Raw genomic sequence first — 18,003 nt, forward strand, 5'->3', positions numbered from 1 at the left:
TCAGGACGCACTGGCAAGATGGAAGGCAGAGGGGTGAGGGGACTTCATGACGTGAAGTCTCTTCCCAGAATCCAAGGTCTGTTAGGTTCTGGAAACTCACAACTGGGAAAACCCCATTAGCCAGAAAGAACTATTCTAAGAATTAGAGTAAACTTAAAGCAACTGTCATTCAGAAAAGAAAATGTAATCATATCCTCTTGCAATTAAATAGTATAAATAACAAACCAAGCCTAGAGGCTTGAGCCCAGGAGAGCTGGCAGGAGGGCCAGCTGCTGCTTCCATTGGGAGCCTTCGCAAAGTAAGCAGATTGAATCTAAATGAACATTTATTGTCTCCTGTGGAGGAGGTCCTTTTAATCCTTCATTCCTTCCATAGAGTGAAGGCCCTTTCTTTCTGAGACAGTGGGAGACCCTTGTGAGAGGACCAGGGAGTGCTCTGTGGGACATTCTCTTTAATGAGGAGGTCAAGGCCCAGAATGCAGTATCTAGAGAGAAAAGAGTGAACCTGCTCCTCAGGGTGCCCCGCTGCAGAACTTACCTTTGAAGTTTCCCATCTCATTTTACTTGAGGCAAGGAAAATTGTGTGGACAGGGAAGCTCTGTTTCTATGAAAACAGCCACCACCTGAGGCACGAGGAGAGCCATGATGGCTGCCCAGCACGTCCCGTGTGAGAGCTCAGGGTCCTGGGGATGGAGTTACATGCCAGCCAGGGAAGTGTGGGACCAGGACAGGCACTGAGGAGCACTGCTGCCTGGCCACCAGGACAGCTTGCTGAGGTACACTCAGCCTCAGCAGTAGAGCTTGAAGCCAAGCAAGGAAGCGACCCACGCTTATGTGAGACAGGCAGACGGCAACGGTGCTGTGCTCCTTGGAGTTCAGCATTTTTAAAAAGGCCATCAGCGTGAACTGACTGGGCCTTCCTTTCCGTGGGGCATTCGTGCACCGTGTTCAGCCTCCCAGAGCCTCAGCTCCTGTATCTGTCTGCTGGGCACAGACACCCTTCCCTCAGAACGTCGCTGTGCAGTGTGAGGACCTGGTGGCCAGAGGCACGGTGTCCTCGGTAGCACTGACTCAGACATGTTGCTCTGTCATGCGAGGTGTTTGTGGCGCTGGGCCTTTCTTGTGTGACAGTTGGAGAACACCTCCTCCTGCCTACAGACCCCTGCTGCGGTCAGTAGAAGTGCAGTGCGAAGGGCAGCCTTGGCCGCTGGACTTGCCCCGGTTCCCGAGCAGCTCACGTGTGTGGACGCCGTCCATGCCCGAGTGGCAGGGGCCGTGTCAGATTGCAGCAGCGGCAGCAGCAGCAGCAGCACACCCAGCCCAAGTTGCTCTGCCCCTAGAACAATCCCACAAGGCTGAGCAATCCTCCCAGCACGCTTGGGAAGGCTCCCCCAGGGATGGTGGAGAGGAGAAGGGTGTCGCTCCTGTGGGCTTGCCTCTGTCAGGGCCACCTGGACTCATCGGAGAAGCGGTAATGACGGTGAACCTCAAAGGAGAGTGGGTGTCGGACATAGACGCATCTCAGGGCTCCGGGCTTTGCTCCCTCTGGCTCACGGGAACCTGTTTGTGTTTACTGCTTTGGAATCTTGTCTGCTGTCACTATACAGATAATGTCTCCTTTTTCAAAAGTTAGGATGACACATACTTGGCTTTGACTGTACTCCAAAATACATTTAATATGCATCAGATTTTTAAGTATAGAAAAGACAGTTGGAATTGTGTACTTACCCAGCCTATTGGGCTGGTGATTTATTTCACATTTTCTCAGTTCGCGCTAGGGACTTCAGAGGACAGAAGTGAGGCTATCCGTGCACAGGATGGCCCAGTGTGAGACAGCGTTAGTTTTATGGAGCTGAACCATGTGCACTGTTTCTGTGACAGCATCATCACAGTTCTGGGAACGCATCCTGCAATGCAGTGCGTTGTGCACATTGAAATGACACTCGTACAGTGAACGCATCACGTTTATGACAGGACAGACTTGGAAACACCTCAAATGTTTAATTATAGAGGGTGATAACATAAACTACGGTAAGTGTATGTGGCAAAGTACCGTGTGACTGGGATGGAAGGAACGAGGAAGCTGTCCACTTACTGGTGTGGAAAGACATCAAATACATTATTAAGTGAAAAAAAATGATATAGAGAACACAGAAATGAAGAGGGGAAGACGAAAAGGGTACCTACCCGTGCTTACGTCTGTGTACATACTGCTGCATACCCAGGAAACAAAGTGATCACCTTTATTTGGGAGGTGGGTCAGGATATGAGAAGAAAACGATGTTTTATTTGTTTTGCTTTTGGTTTTTTTGAGACAGGTTCTCACTATATAGTTTAGGCTGACCTCAGACTCAAGTCCTTCCCCTCGTGTCAATCTGCCAAGCACTGGGACTATGGGCATGCACATTATGCCCTGCGTGGAAGTGGCTTTTCAAATAATCTTGATAATGGCATATACCTATAACTCCAGGAGGCTGAGGCAGCAGGGGCCTTTGAGTTTAAGGCCAGCTTGAGCCACGTAGTGAATTCAAGACCAGCCTGCATGACATAGCGAGACTCAAAAATGAATGCTGAGGGCCGGGGAGATGGCTCAGTAGAATAAGCGCTTCCCTGTCAAGCCCAATGGCCTGAGTTCAATCCCCGGTTCCGCAAAAAAAAAAAAAAAAGAATGTTGATGCTTGTTGTATAAATATACTGTTATTCCAAAAGTTAATTTAAAGATGTGTATGATAGAGAATACTGTATCTTTTAACCCAATGTTTTCTTAAGCATTTTGATCAGTTTCCCATATTACCTTTTAGAGTCCATTGTATTTGTCCAAAGCAATACCAGTAGGATGCATTCAGAATAAAGCAGGCTGTTGGTTGTTGGTTGTTGGTTTTAAGGAATTGATTCTTGTGCTTGTGATACATGGTGAAACCCACGTTTTCAGGATGGTCCAGAAGGGTGGACATGTCACCACTGTTGCAGAGTCAAGTCTGAGGGATGTTGAAAGCCCAGGTCCCCCTGTTGGAGGACCCAGGTCTTTTCTCCTAAGGCCCTCTTCACCCTCCTGGGAAGAGGTCTACACACTGTTGCAGGGTGATCTTTGCTGAAGTCTGGCAATCAGAGTGTCAGCCACGTGTAGGAAGTCACCCTCAGGGCAGTGGGAGGCCGCTGTGGGACAGAACCGGATACAGGGCCTCGTTAAATGGAAACTTCCGCATCTGAGCCCCACACAATCAACACATATATCCACACCCATAATATTGTAGTAGAAATTAGCATGCCAGCGCAGATACATTTGGTGACAACTTCCTTCCATTTGAAGGAGAACTCTGAAAAGAAATATACCTTTAAAATATATGAAATTTATAATTCTGAACTATGGGAGGGTACATAATTACTAGGAAAAAAACAACCACTTAGAAACAAATTTGATAGTGATTAATGTTTATGTTACAAAAAGATTCCATTATATTGAAAAGAAAAATACTGATGTTGCAAAGCACAGAGCCCATTCACAAAAGAATGTTCAACCTGAGACGGAAAATGAGTCAGGTAAAACTAAATAGAGCAAACTTGTTTTACCCAAAAGGTAAGCAAGGCTGTTAGGAAACACCTACAGTATGAGTAATGGCCTTTCAAAACTTGTAAGATCAGTCACCAATATAAAATCATGTCCTTTGGCCCATTAATCCCCTTTCTGGGAATAATCTTCCTTCGATCTTAGCCAGAAGGACTAGAAATGATTGGGAACAAATCTTGAGAAAATAACTCAAAGGACGGTAAAAGGTGTAGCCTGTGGAAATTCAATACAGCATTATTCGTAGAAGGAAAGTCTCTTGCAGATGCAGATGTGAGCTTCTGCGGCTTGCTGGAATCCAGAAAGTTAGAGCAGTTAACGATGCATGTGTGCTGACGGTGCTATCTCTGTGTGTGATGATGCGTGTAACGGGTGGCCTTGCCCCAAGGACGAGGAGGACCATGCGGAAAGTGTGTAGCCCGTGGACAGCTGGGGGTATGCAAACCTAGCACAGTGTGGTCCTTTTCAATGTCAGGATTGTGGGTGACACTTCTGTTTTTGTTTGTTCCCATTAGTATTGTTATGACCATTTGACATAATTATAAGTTCTCCATAATTACTGATAAATCAGCACTGTCTCATGGAGCAGCCATCACGAGGCATGAATCATTTTGTGGTCCGACACGTGGTGCTTTCCTGTTCTGAGGTGTAGGACACACAGCATCTAAGCCTGAGAGGTGGTGGCTGTCTCACTCCAGGGACACTGCAAGCAGGAACTCAGAGCTCCAGTCTTTGCTCAGGAAGGTGCCACCTGCCCATTGGTGACACCTGGAAATCGGACTTCCTGTCCCAAATGTGCATGAGATCAGCAGCCAGAAGGAGGAATGAGATGGGGGAGTGGGGGAGGGAGGAGAGGGGACATAAACAGGTTGAGGTGCATTCTGTGCAGAGCCCGCTCCCCTGGGAAATGCCATCACTGTGCCCTGCAGAGTGGGCCAAGAACAGTAGAGACTGAAAACGGAAGCAGAGAGGGAATTGGCTACAAAGTGCACTGCTCTGCCAGTAAGATTAGGTCTTTCGCGAGGATTATGATCGTAACTAATATTAGTCCCAGCACTTTCTAATGACCAGAGATGCGCTGAGCTTGGTGTAGCCGATAATCTCAGCACTCGGGAGGCTGAGGCAGGATGATCACAGTGAGCTCAGTGCCACCCAAGCTACGGAGTGAGCTCAGGGACATCCTGCACTGTGTGAGACACTGTCTCAATAATAGTAGTAATTAGAAATATTTATTAAAATCATTACATAATAGAGCTTTGACTCACCTAAGGACCACTGGATTATGGTTTGTATTTTTTCCTGGATAAAGTTCCAGATCAACATTTTTCTTCCATGAGTACAAGGAGTCATTCAGTGCAAGACGACTCAATGAACAAGAAAGACTTAGTGTATGTATTCTGTTGTGATTTTCAGTTCTGTCTCCCATTTTTGATGTGTTCCTCAGGTCAGAGGACAGTTTAACAGTCTCTCAGAGCCTGCAGCTGTTTGCTTTCATGGGTTGGCTCTTACTTTCCAGTCTTGGAAGTCTCTCATAAAGATAGCCTTGTGTGGGGGGAATTTCCCAGTTAGCAAAGTGAATTTGCCAAAAAGGAAGAAGATGGTGGGTACTTCCAGTCCCTGCTAGTCCCTCTCTGACCTGATGTTAACCCACATCGCAAATGTGTTTTCCAGGGTAGATCACCTGTACACGTTCTTCGTCCAGTGGTCTCCCGACGTCTATGGGAAAGACGCCAAAGAGCAAGGCTTCGTGGTCGTAGAAAAGGAAGAGCTGGATATGATTGACAACTTCTTCAGTGAGCCTGCGACCAAGAGCTGGGAGGTGAGAGCGTGCAGGGGACATGGCCTCCCTGGTTCAGAAAAGGAAGGGTGCAGTCAGAGATGGTGTGCTGCTCGGACGCAGGTGCTGGGCTGGAAGTAAGGTAGAGCTACAGGACTGGGCCAGCTGTGGGGCTCAGCAGCCACATCCTCTCTGCCACGCTGCTCTCTGTGCTCAGGGAACTCGGACAGCTCTCGGGGATCCTCGGTTGAACATGACTCTTTCAATCCTGTGACATTTATACCACAAAACCTTCCTTTTGTATTTTTTATATCACTTCAACTGTATTATAAAACTTGCTTACCCTGTGTCCTGTGCAAAACTGCGTGGAGAGGGCTGGGGATTTAGCTCGGCAGCATAGCACCTGCCTGGCCGTTGTGAGGTCCTGAGTTCAATTCCTAGTACCAGAAATAGATGATGAGCTGGTGTGGCTGGCAGGCTGCACACTTAGACATGTGTCAGGTACCTCCTGGGGCCAGCCCAGGGCAGGGAGATGGTCGAGACGGGCTCTGCACAGTGTGCATGCAGGCCAGGGAGGTGGGAGGTAAACCAGGGAGAAGAACAGCAGCTCTTCCTCCTCCTCAGCACTGTGCCTATCCTCCTCCTCCTCCTCCTCCTCCTGGATCTCTCCAGTTTCGTTTCCTTGCTTCCCTCTGTAGAGAGCCCTTCCCGGTCCTTGTCTTGATCTAGGGCCAGGGATGTAGATCAGCAGTATAGTGCCTGCCTGTCAAGTGGAAGGTCGCAAGTTCAGTTCCCAGCCTAAAAGAAAAAAGAAAGAAGAGAGGGGAAAGGAAAGGGAGGGGCGGGAACAGGAGGGAACAAATATGTGTAATCCCATGGGGAAGTTGTTAGAATCCCATCAGGGTAATTCCATTCTACCACTTCTAGCACAACCTACTACAAGAATAAAGACACTGAGGCACATGTGTAGTTGTGGGGAGCCAGGGGCCCCAACTCTAGCCACAGTGATGGAACAAGGGCTGAGCCTGGATTTTGTTCATTCATGAGGAAAGGAGAGGCTTGAGGACGAGTGGCTGTGCCGGTCTCTGGAGCAGGTATGTGCCGTGAGCTGGGCTAGGTAGGAGGCCTGAAGTCCCCGGAGCAATGTGCAGAGAAGGACGCGCAGAAGCTGGAGTCTGCGCTCACAACTGAGACGATGTCTAATGTTTGGGGGCCCGTGCTTCAGCTCTGACATGTAATCTCTCAGGCCCCAGGCATTCATAGACTCTGAGGCCTCTGTCCCAGCAGACATTGTGGAGCACTGGCTCTTCACCCCGCCTCACCCCGGCTCACAGGGGAACAGCAGGTGGGGGTTCCTGGGAAACATACCTGCTACCTTCAGAGACCACCACCAGCTCCTCGGCTGGAGCAGTAAGCATTGCTTAAAGCCATTGAAGGGATAAGAAAAGTCCTAGTCAGCTCTGCACAGGTCAGTGCACAGACACAGGGCCAGGCTCCGCCAAAATAGAGACAGATGCTCCTTCAAGGAGAGGCACCCTCGTGGCCCTCCACTCCTTCCTCTTCTGCTCCTCTCTGGCCCTCTGAGGGTTACCTCTTTCCTAGCTTGGACAGACGGTGAGCGAGTACGCAGCCCTCCCAGGACACCTGAGTGCCTCAGCCTCCCTTCACCTGTGGGACGTGCTCCCCTGTCTTGGCTGCCCTGCTGTGTCTCCGCACACTGTCTCTGCTCCCAGGAGGCCAGACATGGCCTGCACTCATGAACCATTGCAGAGAACTGAAACCCCGGGCAGGGCGGGGCGGGGCAAGCAAACTTCTGCTGTCCTGGCACCTCCTTGGGCGAGGGGGATCATCTGAGCTTGTGAATTGAGAAGCAGCGTGGGCAACAAAGGGAGACCCTGTCTCAGAATCAACAACAGCAAAAAGGTACCATCCAGGGAGAATGATGCTATAAAACCTGATTTCTGAATCCACCTCGGTCCTCAGCAATGACTACAAATCTTCCACCTATCTCTAGTCACCTCCCATTTGTAACCTTGTGCCCTTCTCTGAAACCCTGAGCACCCTTTATGGTCTATGGATGCGTAGAGTGGCCCTTTCCTCCATTTTGACAAAGAAGAGGCTAGTGGACGCAATTTCCTCACTTTCTTTTATTCCCCTGGGATGCTACTCTTCCTTTTGGGCGGGGCTAGAACATCCTTCCTCACCCAGAGCCAACTTCTGTTTTGGCCATGAGGACTTTCCACGTGCCGTTGCTTTCTTCTGTGTCTTTCATACTGCCTGCTTGCTGCCTCCCATTCTCAGCTGCCCTTTTTTCTTTCACTGTCCACCAGTGGCAGTCACCTCTGGTGCCACACACACCACCCCCAGCATCACCAAAGAACTGATTGCCATCTTTGTCCCTGAACTGCCATGGTCTTGGTTCCTCCAGATGCTGGTCTCCAGCTCCTTGGAGCCCTGAGGGCCGAGGTGGTGTGACATTGGTCTTCCAGGCTAGGGACACAGAAATATCAAGTCCTGTCCCCACCTGAAGAGTCTCTTAGGAGGTCTGACACAGGAGCAAAGCCAGAGGAAGTCCATGTCCTTCCTGAGCCCCACAGCTCACTCCAGCCCCAGGGAGCCAGAGCCCCGCTCTGCATGCCTGCCCTCTGGCCTCACCGATGCCCCAGCTGGCAAATGTATGGTCACAGGACACCTGGCTGGATACACCTCTGTGTGTCACCAGGCAGGGTCCTTGGAAGTTATTAAAGCTGAGATAAGGAGCCCAGCCCAGGTCCCTGACTTTGTTCCCCCCCCCCCCGACAAAAAAACTTTCCAGATGTCAGCAAGTGGCGTAAGGCTATTTACTAGACAGAAAGGTAAGCGTTGCCCTCACAGAAATGTGTGGGCTAGAGAGAGAGGGCTTGTGATCTGAAGCCATAGTTGTGGGGTCCCAGGGTGTTCCCAGGAGGCGCAGCCAGGCTGTGTGTTCTACCGTCTGTCTGTGTCAGGGTGCAGTGTGCTTCTCACCCAGCGCTGTCACTGAGCTGCCACCAGCCGTCTTACAGCCTGGCTACTGTGGCAATGCGGTAGTGACACAGGGAAAGAAACTCTCAGCCTGCCGGATGCCCAGTATGAGTTTGTGTTCTCTAAAATTGAAAAATGAATTCTAGGAACAGCAGAGTTTAAGAGCAGGACATATGTATTGTATTGTGAAAAGACAGCATCTGAGAGAGCAACAGAAGGGACCTTGCCTTTTCTAGGGAATGTATAGCGCAAAACCACGAGATCAGGCAGTCCTAGGTGGGAAACTTGGGAAATGGCAGGTGGGCATGAGGCGGGACAGGCTGGTCAGCCACCAAGATTAGCAGTCACGTAGCAGACTCAGGCCAGGGCCTTCCTGTGGGGTTGAGTCAGGGGCTCTTCCGGCTTCCTCAGGTGATCAGTACCAGTTAGGACTGTGAGCCCCTGACCTTTATCCTTGGGGATCCCATATGGGGATGCACTGCTTTCATTTTTGTCTTGCGTTCTGGCCCCCAGCAGAGCTCCACCTCCCCCACAGGTGCATGCACGGTCTTCGGCACTGGCTCCTTCGAGGCCAGTGCTGTTTGACCGCCTATAATAGTTCTGTCTAATTTAGCTCTCTATAACACTAGCACCACATTCGTTGGAGTCCCCACACCTGCAAGGCCACTGAGATCTCAAAAATTCACAGGAAGATCTTGAAAATGGACCCAGAGGCGCTCTGCCTCCTTGCTGGCCCACACCATCTGCTCTGCAGACAGATGGACAGGTGTTGCTCGGTACCCAGTAAGACAGGTTTGAAGGGCAAGCCTCGGTTTGCCACAGCGCAGGGAGGGTGACCCCTCGGATACCAAAGGTAAAGGTAAAGGTTAGGGTAAAGCAGGGTCTTGTCCTTTCAGTCCCTGGCTCCTCAGGGAGCCCAGCTGTGGTGACGTTCTAGCTGCGGGGGAGGGGGGCTGCCCAGGTAACCGCTCTACCTTTGAGATTCAAACCGAGGCAGGAGATGAAACCCTCAAAATGGAGATTTACCAGAAGGTGCTGGAAGGAAACTGAAAAGGCAGGGCGGGAAGCTGCATTAGCCCAAGGGCAACTGGGAAGAAAAGTAGGAGGAAAAACAACTCAAACAATAGGGTTGAATTGTAGTGCTAGGAAACCACCGGTTTCAAAGGTGAAAGTGTCATTTTACAGTCTCCCACTCCGCCTGGCAGGAAGTCTGTTTGCTCTAAGTCCTAATTTGGGTGTGTTCCTGTGGAACTGTTGAAACCCCTCCTAAGGGAAACAGAAACCTAATCATGCAGGAAGTCTGATACTTAAAAACAGTTGCAGCCCAGAGTGGCCGCGGTGTGGAGGCGCAAGGAGCAGACCCGGTCCTCCCTGCAGAGGGAGCAGACCTCTTCCCACCATGAGAGGCCGGCGGCTGCCTGTGAACATGCAGATTTTCTACTGTGCCAGGCCTGACCAGGAGCCCTTCGTGAAGGTAGGGTGGCTGGCATGTGCCTGGGGACAGCCAGGTGCTGGCGATGTCACTCCCGGGGCTACCACAGGATGGTGCAGGTCACTTGATTCCTTGCAGAGGTGCTGGCTGTGGTGCCCCTCCGTAAGCATCCGGAATCCACATTTGAGGTCTTTCATTCCACAGCCTTATTGTGCCATTCGTGAAGTGGGGAGTTCACCCAAAACACGGGGCTTTGTCCAGTGCACTTAAAGCATGGCTTTTGTGATACTTTGAAAATATTTTCTCTAAATTCTCCAGAAGATGGTACAATTTATCAGCTTATTTTCCTGCCAGAAATCTGTCTCAGATAACAGCAGGCACTCTGTACCCGTCATTGTGCGGTTGGAAATTGAGTAATACTTTCTCCGACAACTTTCACTAGGTGTAACATCTGCTTTTGCTCTGTAACACCAAAGCCATTGTTGTTGGTTCCTGGCTGTTTTGGTGGTCTGTTGTCTAGTGGAATTTAACTTTAAATAATTTAGTGGTTTATCTAGCATATAAGAAGGGAAAATAGATTTTAAGGTGAGGACGACTTTGGTAGTTCATAAATAGAGCTTCAATTAAATAATAAATGTGTACAACATGTTTTTTCAGTTTAGAAGGGAAGAATACTTTAGTTCATTTTGAGCTGTCCATAAAGACTCGTAACCTCGCTGTGATTTAGAGTGGATCTTCAGGCCTCTCCCGTTCCTGGCAGCTGTTATCATGTATTATTTCTATCAGACATGGTTGCTAAGTGCACAGCCTTGAGGGAAAACAGCAACCTTGATTACAAGCTTTCCTTATTGTTTCAAACTCCATATTTATAGAAGACTTACCCCCTGAGTGCTTTCTAATTATTTCCTTGAATTTAGAAAGAGGCTAACGAGGAATCATTGCAATAAGTATAAATTTGCAAGAGTATAAATTACCTGCAGGTGGTAAGCAGCTCTCCCTGAGGATGGAGTGGTCAGCTGCAGTAAGAGCAGGAAAGTGCTTGGCTTTCTTTAATTCATGTGTGTGGAAGGCCCGCTGTGGAGCCCTCGCTCGGTTCTGCACCTGTTCTAGAATGGGGACGTCAGCCCCTTCCCCAGAGCTCCTCTTGGAACTGATGAAAGTGGGCGAGGTTGCGCTCAGCGGTTGAGGACCAGTGAGTGACCCTGTCCTGGGCTGGTTTGTGCTACACTTAGATCATCACCGTGGAGGAGGCCAAGCGCAGGAAGAGCGCGTGCAGCGACTTCGAGGACGAGGAGGAGGCAGAGGGGCTGCCCGTGCTGCAGCCGCACAGCGCGCTCCTGGAGAATGTGCACGTGGAGCAGGTGACTCCCAGGGCTTGGGCTGACGCCTCCAGGCTAGAGCTGCGTTTGCCCCTGCAAGAGGACGTGGCAGCCTGCAAAGGCCTGTCCTGTCCCGTGCGTTGGAGGAACCCTGCTCTACCTTTTGAGGACCTGAGCCACCCAGCTGTGTCCCATGGTGATGGGTGGGCTGGCTCCAGGGTGGGAGTGGCTCAGATGGAGGAAAATCAGGGCAGCAAGCACGCTTCCTTGCTCTGTAAGAGGGAAGCATCTGCCTTTAGGAGGGATTTTCCTTGTTCTGTGTGCTTTGTACTCTGTGAACATCACTCAGTGATGTGAACTGTAATGAGTGCACTCACAGCTGACCCTGGTAGGGAATCGCTTACGGCTTCTGTCATCAGGTAGTTTAGTAACCTGAACTTCAGAGACCTTAAGGAATGCTCAGCTCAGCTTCCTCAGTTTACAGATAAGCCAGGAAAGCCCACAGCTGTGGCCAAGTTAGCTGCCCCTGCAGGGCTCACTCAGCACGAGACCCAGCCCTTCGTGGCCTCCTCTGAGAGCTTTGCATCGCCAGCATTGCAGCAGCTAGCAGTGATGCAGGTGAAGAACGTCTTGGGGGTGCTCAGGACAGGCTCCCTCTGCCTGCAGCAGGAAGTGTGCACGTTTTCTTGCCTCCCCTCGGAGGGAAGCTGCAGTTCCTGAACAGCTCTGGGTCTGTGTAGGTATTTTTTTACAGTATAGGTCACGTTGGCCTTGAACTTAGTGATCTTCCTGCCCCATCCTCCCAGGTCCTGGGATTACTGACACGTGCCATCATGCCTGGCATAAGCATGAACAAAGGACAATTTTAAAAAGCAGGCACCACTGTTTAGTAAACGTTGGGTTGAAGTATGAAGTAAGGCTTCCCAGGCCCTACTTGTTCGTCTGGCATGATGTGTGTGTGTTCAAGTGTGCATTTTAGTCGGCGATGGGCCCATGTGTGTCATTGCCGAAAGGCATGCAGTCAGACGGTGAATCACATTCCTTCTCTTTATGGGGGCAAGTGTTGGCCTGGCAGAGGGAGCTGAGTGCACGTGAATTTGTGCTTATGAGTGTGAGCTACGGACACTTGTTCTGTACTGCAAGTTTGTGTGATCTGTGCCAGAGTTGTCTGGTGACCTCTGCACCCTTGGCCCTGCAGCTGGCCCGGCGCCTCCCTGCGCGGGTGCAAGGCTACCCGTGGAGGCTGGCCTACAGCACACTGGAGCACGGAACCAGCCTGAAGACGCTCTACCGGAAGTCGGCGTCGCTGGACAGTCCTGTGCTGCTGGTCATCAAAGACATGGATAACCAGGTGCGGCCCACACCCGGGTGGGGTGGTTGCCTGATGGTCACCTTGCCCCTCCACCGGATAGAGCCCTGCGTCCAGTACCCTCGCCTCACTCAGATGGGTTTTGCTAGTTCACTTTGTTGAAGTAAATCACCCGTGTATTTTGGGGGTGAAAAGAAACTGGAACAGATGCCCAGACATGGTCACGTTCTAACGAGTTTTCTGTCCCTACGCCAGTCATGGATTAGAAAACTGTAATTGTATTCAACAACCTAAAGCTGGAAAACTTGGGGTAAAGCAAGGCTGGGTGTTGAGATAGTTGTAGAGTAAATTCAGGGGCTGTTCCAGGGCTCTTGCTCAGTGGCTAGGACAGAGGCCACAGGTCCTGCCTGCTGTGGCCAAGCCAAGCACCAGGAAAGGGGATCGAGCTCAGTGGCAGGGCGCGTGCCTTACACACACATGGCCCTAGGTTCAGTCCCCAGCACCGCAGAAAGAACAAGTTTTGTTACAACACGTGCGTTTTCAATATTACTTAGAGATTTAATGAAATGTTGGAGAAGCTGGTTGCTGCCTCTGATGCCACCAGGCCAGACACAGGTCCACACCCACAGCTAGTGTTGGCCCTTTGCTTCTTCCCAGAGCTGGCAGGCTTGGGGAGCAACGTCATCCGCCTTGAACGAGCCCAGTTTCACCACCCAGGAAAGCTCCAGCAGCCAAAGGGTGCCATATGCCAGGAAGTGGGGTTCTGTGAGCCACGGCCCTGGCCATCTTGGTGCCGGGTGAGGACACCTGGACTCCAGCTCTGTTCCCCTCCCCTGCTGTCCAAAGAGAGAGACATGATTGGTTAGAAGCGCGATAGAACAAAACCTGTAAATTTATTTAAAAGTGGGTGGTCATGTTCAGGTTTCACAAAAAAATCATGCAGAGAGGCAGCACTGAGGAGCTCTGCAGAATCAGCCCCAAGTGAAAACCGTAACTGGCAGGAATCAGAGCAGCAGTCCCTGCGAGTCTCTGGAAATTGTCCTAAGGGCATACAGCAAGAGAAAAAATATTTATTCAGGAAAATGTAATAAATCTCATTAATAAGTGAGATTCTTTGGCACCAAGGACAGACCCTGTCCCTGCTTTGAACATCTCCCAGCTGAAGGCTCCAGTCTGAGAACAGGCAGCAAAAAGTGGGGGCCCAGCCTCAGTGCTACTCTATGCAGGTCCCCTTCACCTCTTTCTCCACCAGAAGCTCTGAGGTTTTTTCTGAAGAGCTCCCACTTTCTAGTAATCTTGACTAAAGGAGGTAGAATGATACCTCAGCACTGGGTCACGTCAGAGCCCTTCAGGAAGCCTTTCATGGGGAGATTAGACTTGAAAGCAAGTGACAGCCCGCTTTTCTTTTGGCAGATTTTCGGAGCCTATGCAACTCACCCCTTCAAGTTCAGTGACCACTATTATGGCACAGGAGAGACTTTTCTCTACACATTTAGCCCAAATTTCAAGGTACAGTGGATGCCTCAGAGGACGAATATTTAACTTCTCAATGTCACATTGCCAGCTAGGGGTGGGGTGACAGCAGCTCCCAGGGACCCCATGGGGGGATTCTGTAAACTTAGGGCCCCAGGCCGGGGAGGGAGGCACTCATCTGAGCTCAGCTCAGCAGGTGTGCAGCCAGGAGGTCTTTCCCACATCGTAGCTAGTGGGAGATGTGGTGTGTTAGCAAAATGCCTTCTGGCCAGGTGTGGTGGTGCATGCCTGTAATCCCAGCACATGGGAGGCTGAGGCAAGTGGATTGTTGTGAGTTCGAGGCTAGCCTGGGTTACAGAGTGAGCTCAAGGCCAGCATGAATATATAGTGAGACCCTGTCTCAAAAAGACGAAATATTTTTTTTTTTTTAAAGATGTTCTGGCTGACCCCCCAGATTAAGCAGTTTGTTCTGTGTTGTGTTTCTTCCCTAGGTCTTCAAGTGGAGTGGAGAAAACTCGTATTTTATCAATGGAGACATAAGTTCTTTAGAACTTGGTGGTGGAGGGTAAGGTTTTTGTCACTGCCGCTGTCTTAGCACTTAAGCCGAGAGGGTCTTTTTTTTTAATACGTTTGTAAATCACGGAGATCCCTCGTTGAAAGCTGGTGTGCATGTGCACACCCTCATTCTTTTCTTTTGTTCCCTCTGTATCTAGCTCCCTTCCCATATGCAAAAGCTCCGTCTCCCTGTTTGCTATTTCTGTTTTTCTCCTGACGTCTCTCATTTTGCTCTCTATTCACACCGTGGGTTTCCCATGTAAGAAACCCATGCGTGTTTAAGCCTGTGTGTCTGGCTTACTTCATGTAACATTCTGATCTTAAAATGTGCCCATTTTCCTACAGAGGACTCAGACTTCATCACAAACCAGTGCTCCATTGCATGTGCACTCCGGAGCTTCCGTGTCCACTCATCTGCTGCTGGACCTTAGGCCGCTTCCAGGCTTAGCGGCCATGAGTTGTGCTGCCGTAACCATGGTGTGCATGCACTGCTGTAGCAGAATGTCCTCTGCTCCTTGAGGACAGAGTAGAGTAGACAGGGAATAGCTGGGCCCAGCAGAATTCCTTGTCCGCAGTTCTGGGGAATTTATACAGCTCAGCTTATTTAGGACTGTGGACTAACAACAGAGAGTAAGAATCAGAGATCATGCCTAAAAGAGACTACTGCCTTTGTGTTTTAGGAAAAATAGGTTATTTGAAGGAAAGGAAAAGAAAGAAATTCTCACCTTGGGCACACATTAGAGGTGTGCCTGTCTGTCCATTAAAGAGAGAAGACAGGAGGACGTTGTGTGGGAGCTCAGTGCAGTCACCTTTTTCGCTAACCTCTTTGCAGGGGACGATTTGGTCTATGGCTCGATGCTGATTTATACCATGGGCGAAGCAACTCCTGCAGCACTTTCAATAATGATATTCTTTCCAAAAAGGAAGACTTCATAGTTCAGGACCTAGAGGTATGGACATTCGAGTGAATTTCAGACTGCCTTAAACTATTCCATGAAAAAGACAGGGTTGGCACCATCCTCCTCAGCTGGCTGGAAGATGCAGAAGGCCCAGCCCCCGCCGCCTCATCCAGCCACGATGCTTTCTTTCTGCCGTCAGCTCTGAGCATGCTCACCTTGCAGAAAGACCCCGAAAGGTACGTGTGGAGGGCAGACGCTGGAGAGAGCCCTGCGACGTCCTGATCGGTGAAGAAGACTTGGCACTTCACCTCTTCCAGATCCATACGAGGAATCAGAGTGTTCATAGATGTATGAGTTGAATGCAATTTTTATTTTTGGTAACTGTGAAAAAAAATACTGTGGAAATATATACATGCCTTGTGTATTTATCAGCATACTTTTCATTACCAAAATGTACAGCTGTTGTTTGCCATGGTTAGTGTGACTTAGAACAATTGAAAGGAAATAGCACTTAAAAGGAATGTATGATTTTTTAAATGTTTTATTTATATCTAGTATATTGTCTAAAATGTGTTAGCAGGTTTTTTCCTTTTTACTGTGTCAAATCTTGAAATATACATGCTGTGCTACATTTGGGGAACAAGTTTGTTTGTTTTATATAGTTTTATATTGACTTTCTTTTTGCCCTGATTGTTTAGGGTGATAAATGTTAGTATTTCTGGACTTTCAAAAGCTCATGACCAAGGTTCATTGCTTGTTATGTAAGCCAGATTTTTTTTGTCCTTAAAAGGATACATTTTAAATTACTTACCTTGAGCAAGTAAGTGTAAAGCAGAAAAATGCCATTTCTTATCATCACTGAGTTCATATTTATAAAAATGACTACCTTTGTGAACTGAGATTTAGCGCAAGCCCTACTTCTGAAAAGAAAATGTTTTCCTTCCAAGAGCTTGCGTGCGTGCGTGCGTGCGTGCGGCGTGCGTGCGTGCGTGCGTGCTGGCAACACACTTTCCTTCCCAGTCTGCTGTGCGCAGCCCACTCCCAGCTGTTTACATTAATGAGCAGGCCTCCGTTTTAAAAGAGACCAAGTGTTTTAATTTCCACACGTCTAAAGTCAAAATGTACAATCGGACCAGTTGTCTTGGCTTCAAAATTCTTGTTTAAAAATAAATAAATAAATAAATGTATTCATATCAAAATTAGAATTTTAAAACAACTATTTTTTAGCTTTCAACTTTTTTACACCCTAACAAACCTTAACCAATATTATTGTCGGACTTATATGAAAACCAAAGATTACTAATGAAAAAAAAATTGAGTAACAGCCAAAGCTGAGAAGTGATTTGTCACAAATTATTTCCCCAGTGATCTTTGCAAGGAAAAATTAATAACAGGCAGTATTTATATGTCTTCATTTAAAAAAAAATCAGACTATTCCTTTATTCTTCTACTTGTGATAACTTGCCAGAGGACATACTGCTCAGCCAGCAACCTGCCGTTGGCCGGCAGTGACCATGTGACAGTCCATGCGCGTTCAGGTGAAGGCTGGGTGTGAGCTCTCAGCTCTGTGGCCCGGCGTCCTCTTGGCCCAGTCCTCCTGCTGGGATCTTTTCTGGGCAACCCTTTGGCAGCTCCGCCGACGTGCTCCCTGGGCACTGAGTCCTGTGAGATGTCAGGACTGTCGCCTGGTGGCCATGCTGCCCGTTCCTGCCATTCGCAGCCATGTGCTATTATCAAACAACGGTCATTTCGCATAGAGCTCACCCTTCCTAGTGCAGGCCGTGATCCTGTACTCCCGAGAGCGTCTCCGGCTGTTGTGTTCTCTACCTAAAGCAGTATTGTCCCATCGGAAATGTGTGCCCTTCATTTATGGATACTGACTATATGTAATGCAGTGCCGCCCCAATATTTTCAATAAAGGAACTTACGCCTTCAGAGTGCCTGCGTCCTCATCATTAATTCGCCGCGTGTTTATTGGGTACCGTGTGCCTCAGGGATGTTGCCAGTTAAGTTCCAGATGACTGCAAGGGAGCACATCACACCAGTGCTGTAGCTTCCTGCTGCATACAAGCAGGAGAGGGCAGTAGGGCTGACAACGCACCCAGTAGCACACTCTGGCATAAGAGTAAACACACTTGATTTCAAAATCACTGTCACGCATGATGATTGTCCGAGCCACTGGGAAAATGGCCCTGAGAATCTCGCTTCCGGCAGCGTGGCCACAGGTCTTCAGCTTGGGGAAAAGCACCATCTGCAGAGCACAAAAGACATGGAGGCCCAGTGTGGCAAGGGTCACCAGACCAAAGTCACCTGATCTTGGAAGCAAGCAATGAGACATCAGGGGCGATCCCACACTCGCCACCCGGGAAGCCCCTCCCCCTGCTCCCTGGAGTCTGCTCTCTCCTCTGTTCTCATAATGAGCCCTTTCACACAAGACTCAACCTGCTTCCCAGTTCCTAAGCAGCACCTTACTGTAATCTGATAAATTTTCTGCCACCTGGCTCTGAAGAAGAAGACACCAAGCAGTTGCCAGGCTCCTAAAGTCCTGTTTATAAGTCCACCTCAGAGGACCTGGGCGGGCAGAACCTGCCCAGTGTTTTTTCAGACACTGTTGAAAATGCAGAGGGTACACTGCCATGCGGCACACCGCGAGGGGCACCTGGAGCTAGCGT

The 18,003-nt window shown here is 49.4% G+C and overlaps 1 protein-coding gene across 5 annotated transcripts in view; it reads left to right on the forward strand.

Annotated features, from left to right (window-relative positions):
* Ncoa7 (nuclear receptor coactivator 7) overlaps positions 1 to 17,266 on the forward strand; it is a 120,513-nt gene extending 103,247 nt beyond the window's left edge. For 4 of the 5 annotated variants that reach the window (XM_023714190.1, XM_004630240.2, XM_023714189.1 and 1 more), the window contains 6 exons: positions 5,236 to 5,383; positions 11,009 to 11,137; positions 12,294 to 12,446; positions 13,818 to 13,913; positions 14,369 to 14,442; positions 15,265 to 17,266. In XM_023714190.1, coding sequence (XP_023569958.1) covers positions 5,236 to 5,383; positions 11,009 to 11,137; positions 12,294 to 12,446; positions 13,818 to 13,913; positions 14,369 to 14,442; positions 15,265 to 15,400 — 736 coding nt within the window. In that variant the 3' untranslated portion in view covers positions 15,401 to 17,266. Of the gene's footprint in view, positions 1 to 5,235; positions 5,384 to 8,570; positions 9,819 to 11,008; positions 11,138 to 12,293; positions 12,447 to 13,817; positions 13,914 to 14,368; positions 14,443 to 15,264 lie in introns of those variants that run through there. The other variant, XM_004630242.2, reaches the window with a different exon arrangement.
* Positions 17,267 to 18,003: the final 737 nt, after the last annotated feature.

The sequence above is a fragment of the Octodon degus genome, unplaced genomic scaffold (assembly GCF_000260255.1).
Source record: "Octodon degus isolate 3935 unplaced genomic scaffold, OctDeg1.0 scaffold00034, whole genome shotgun sequence".
NCBI lineage: Eukaryota > Metazoa > Chordata > Mammalia > Rodentia > Octodontidae > Octodon > Octodon degus.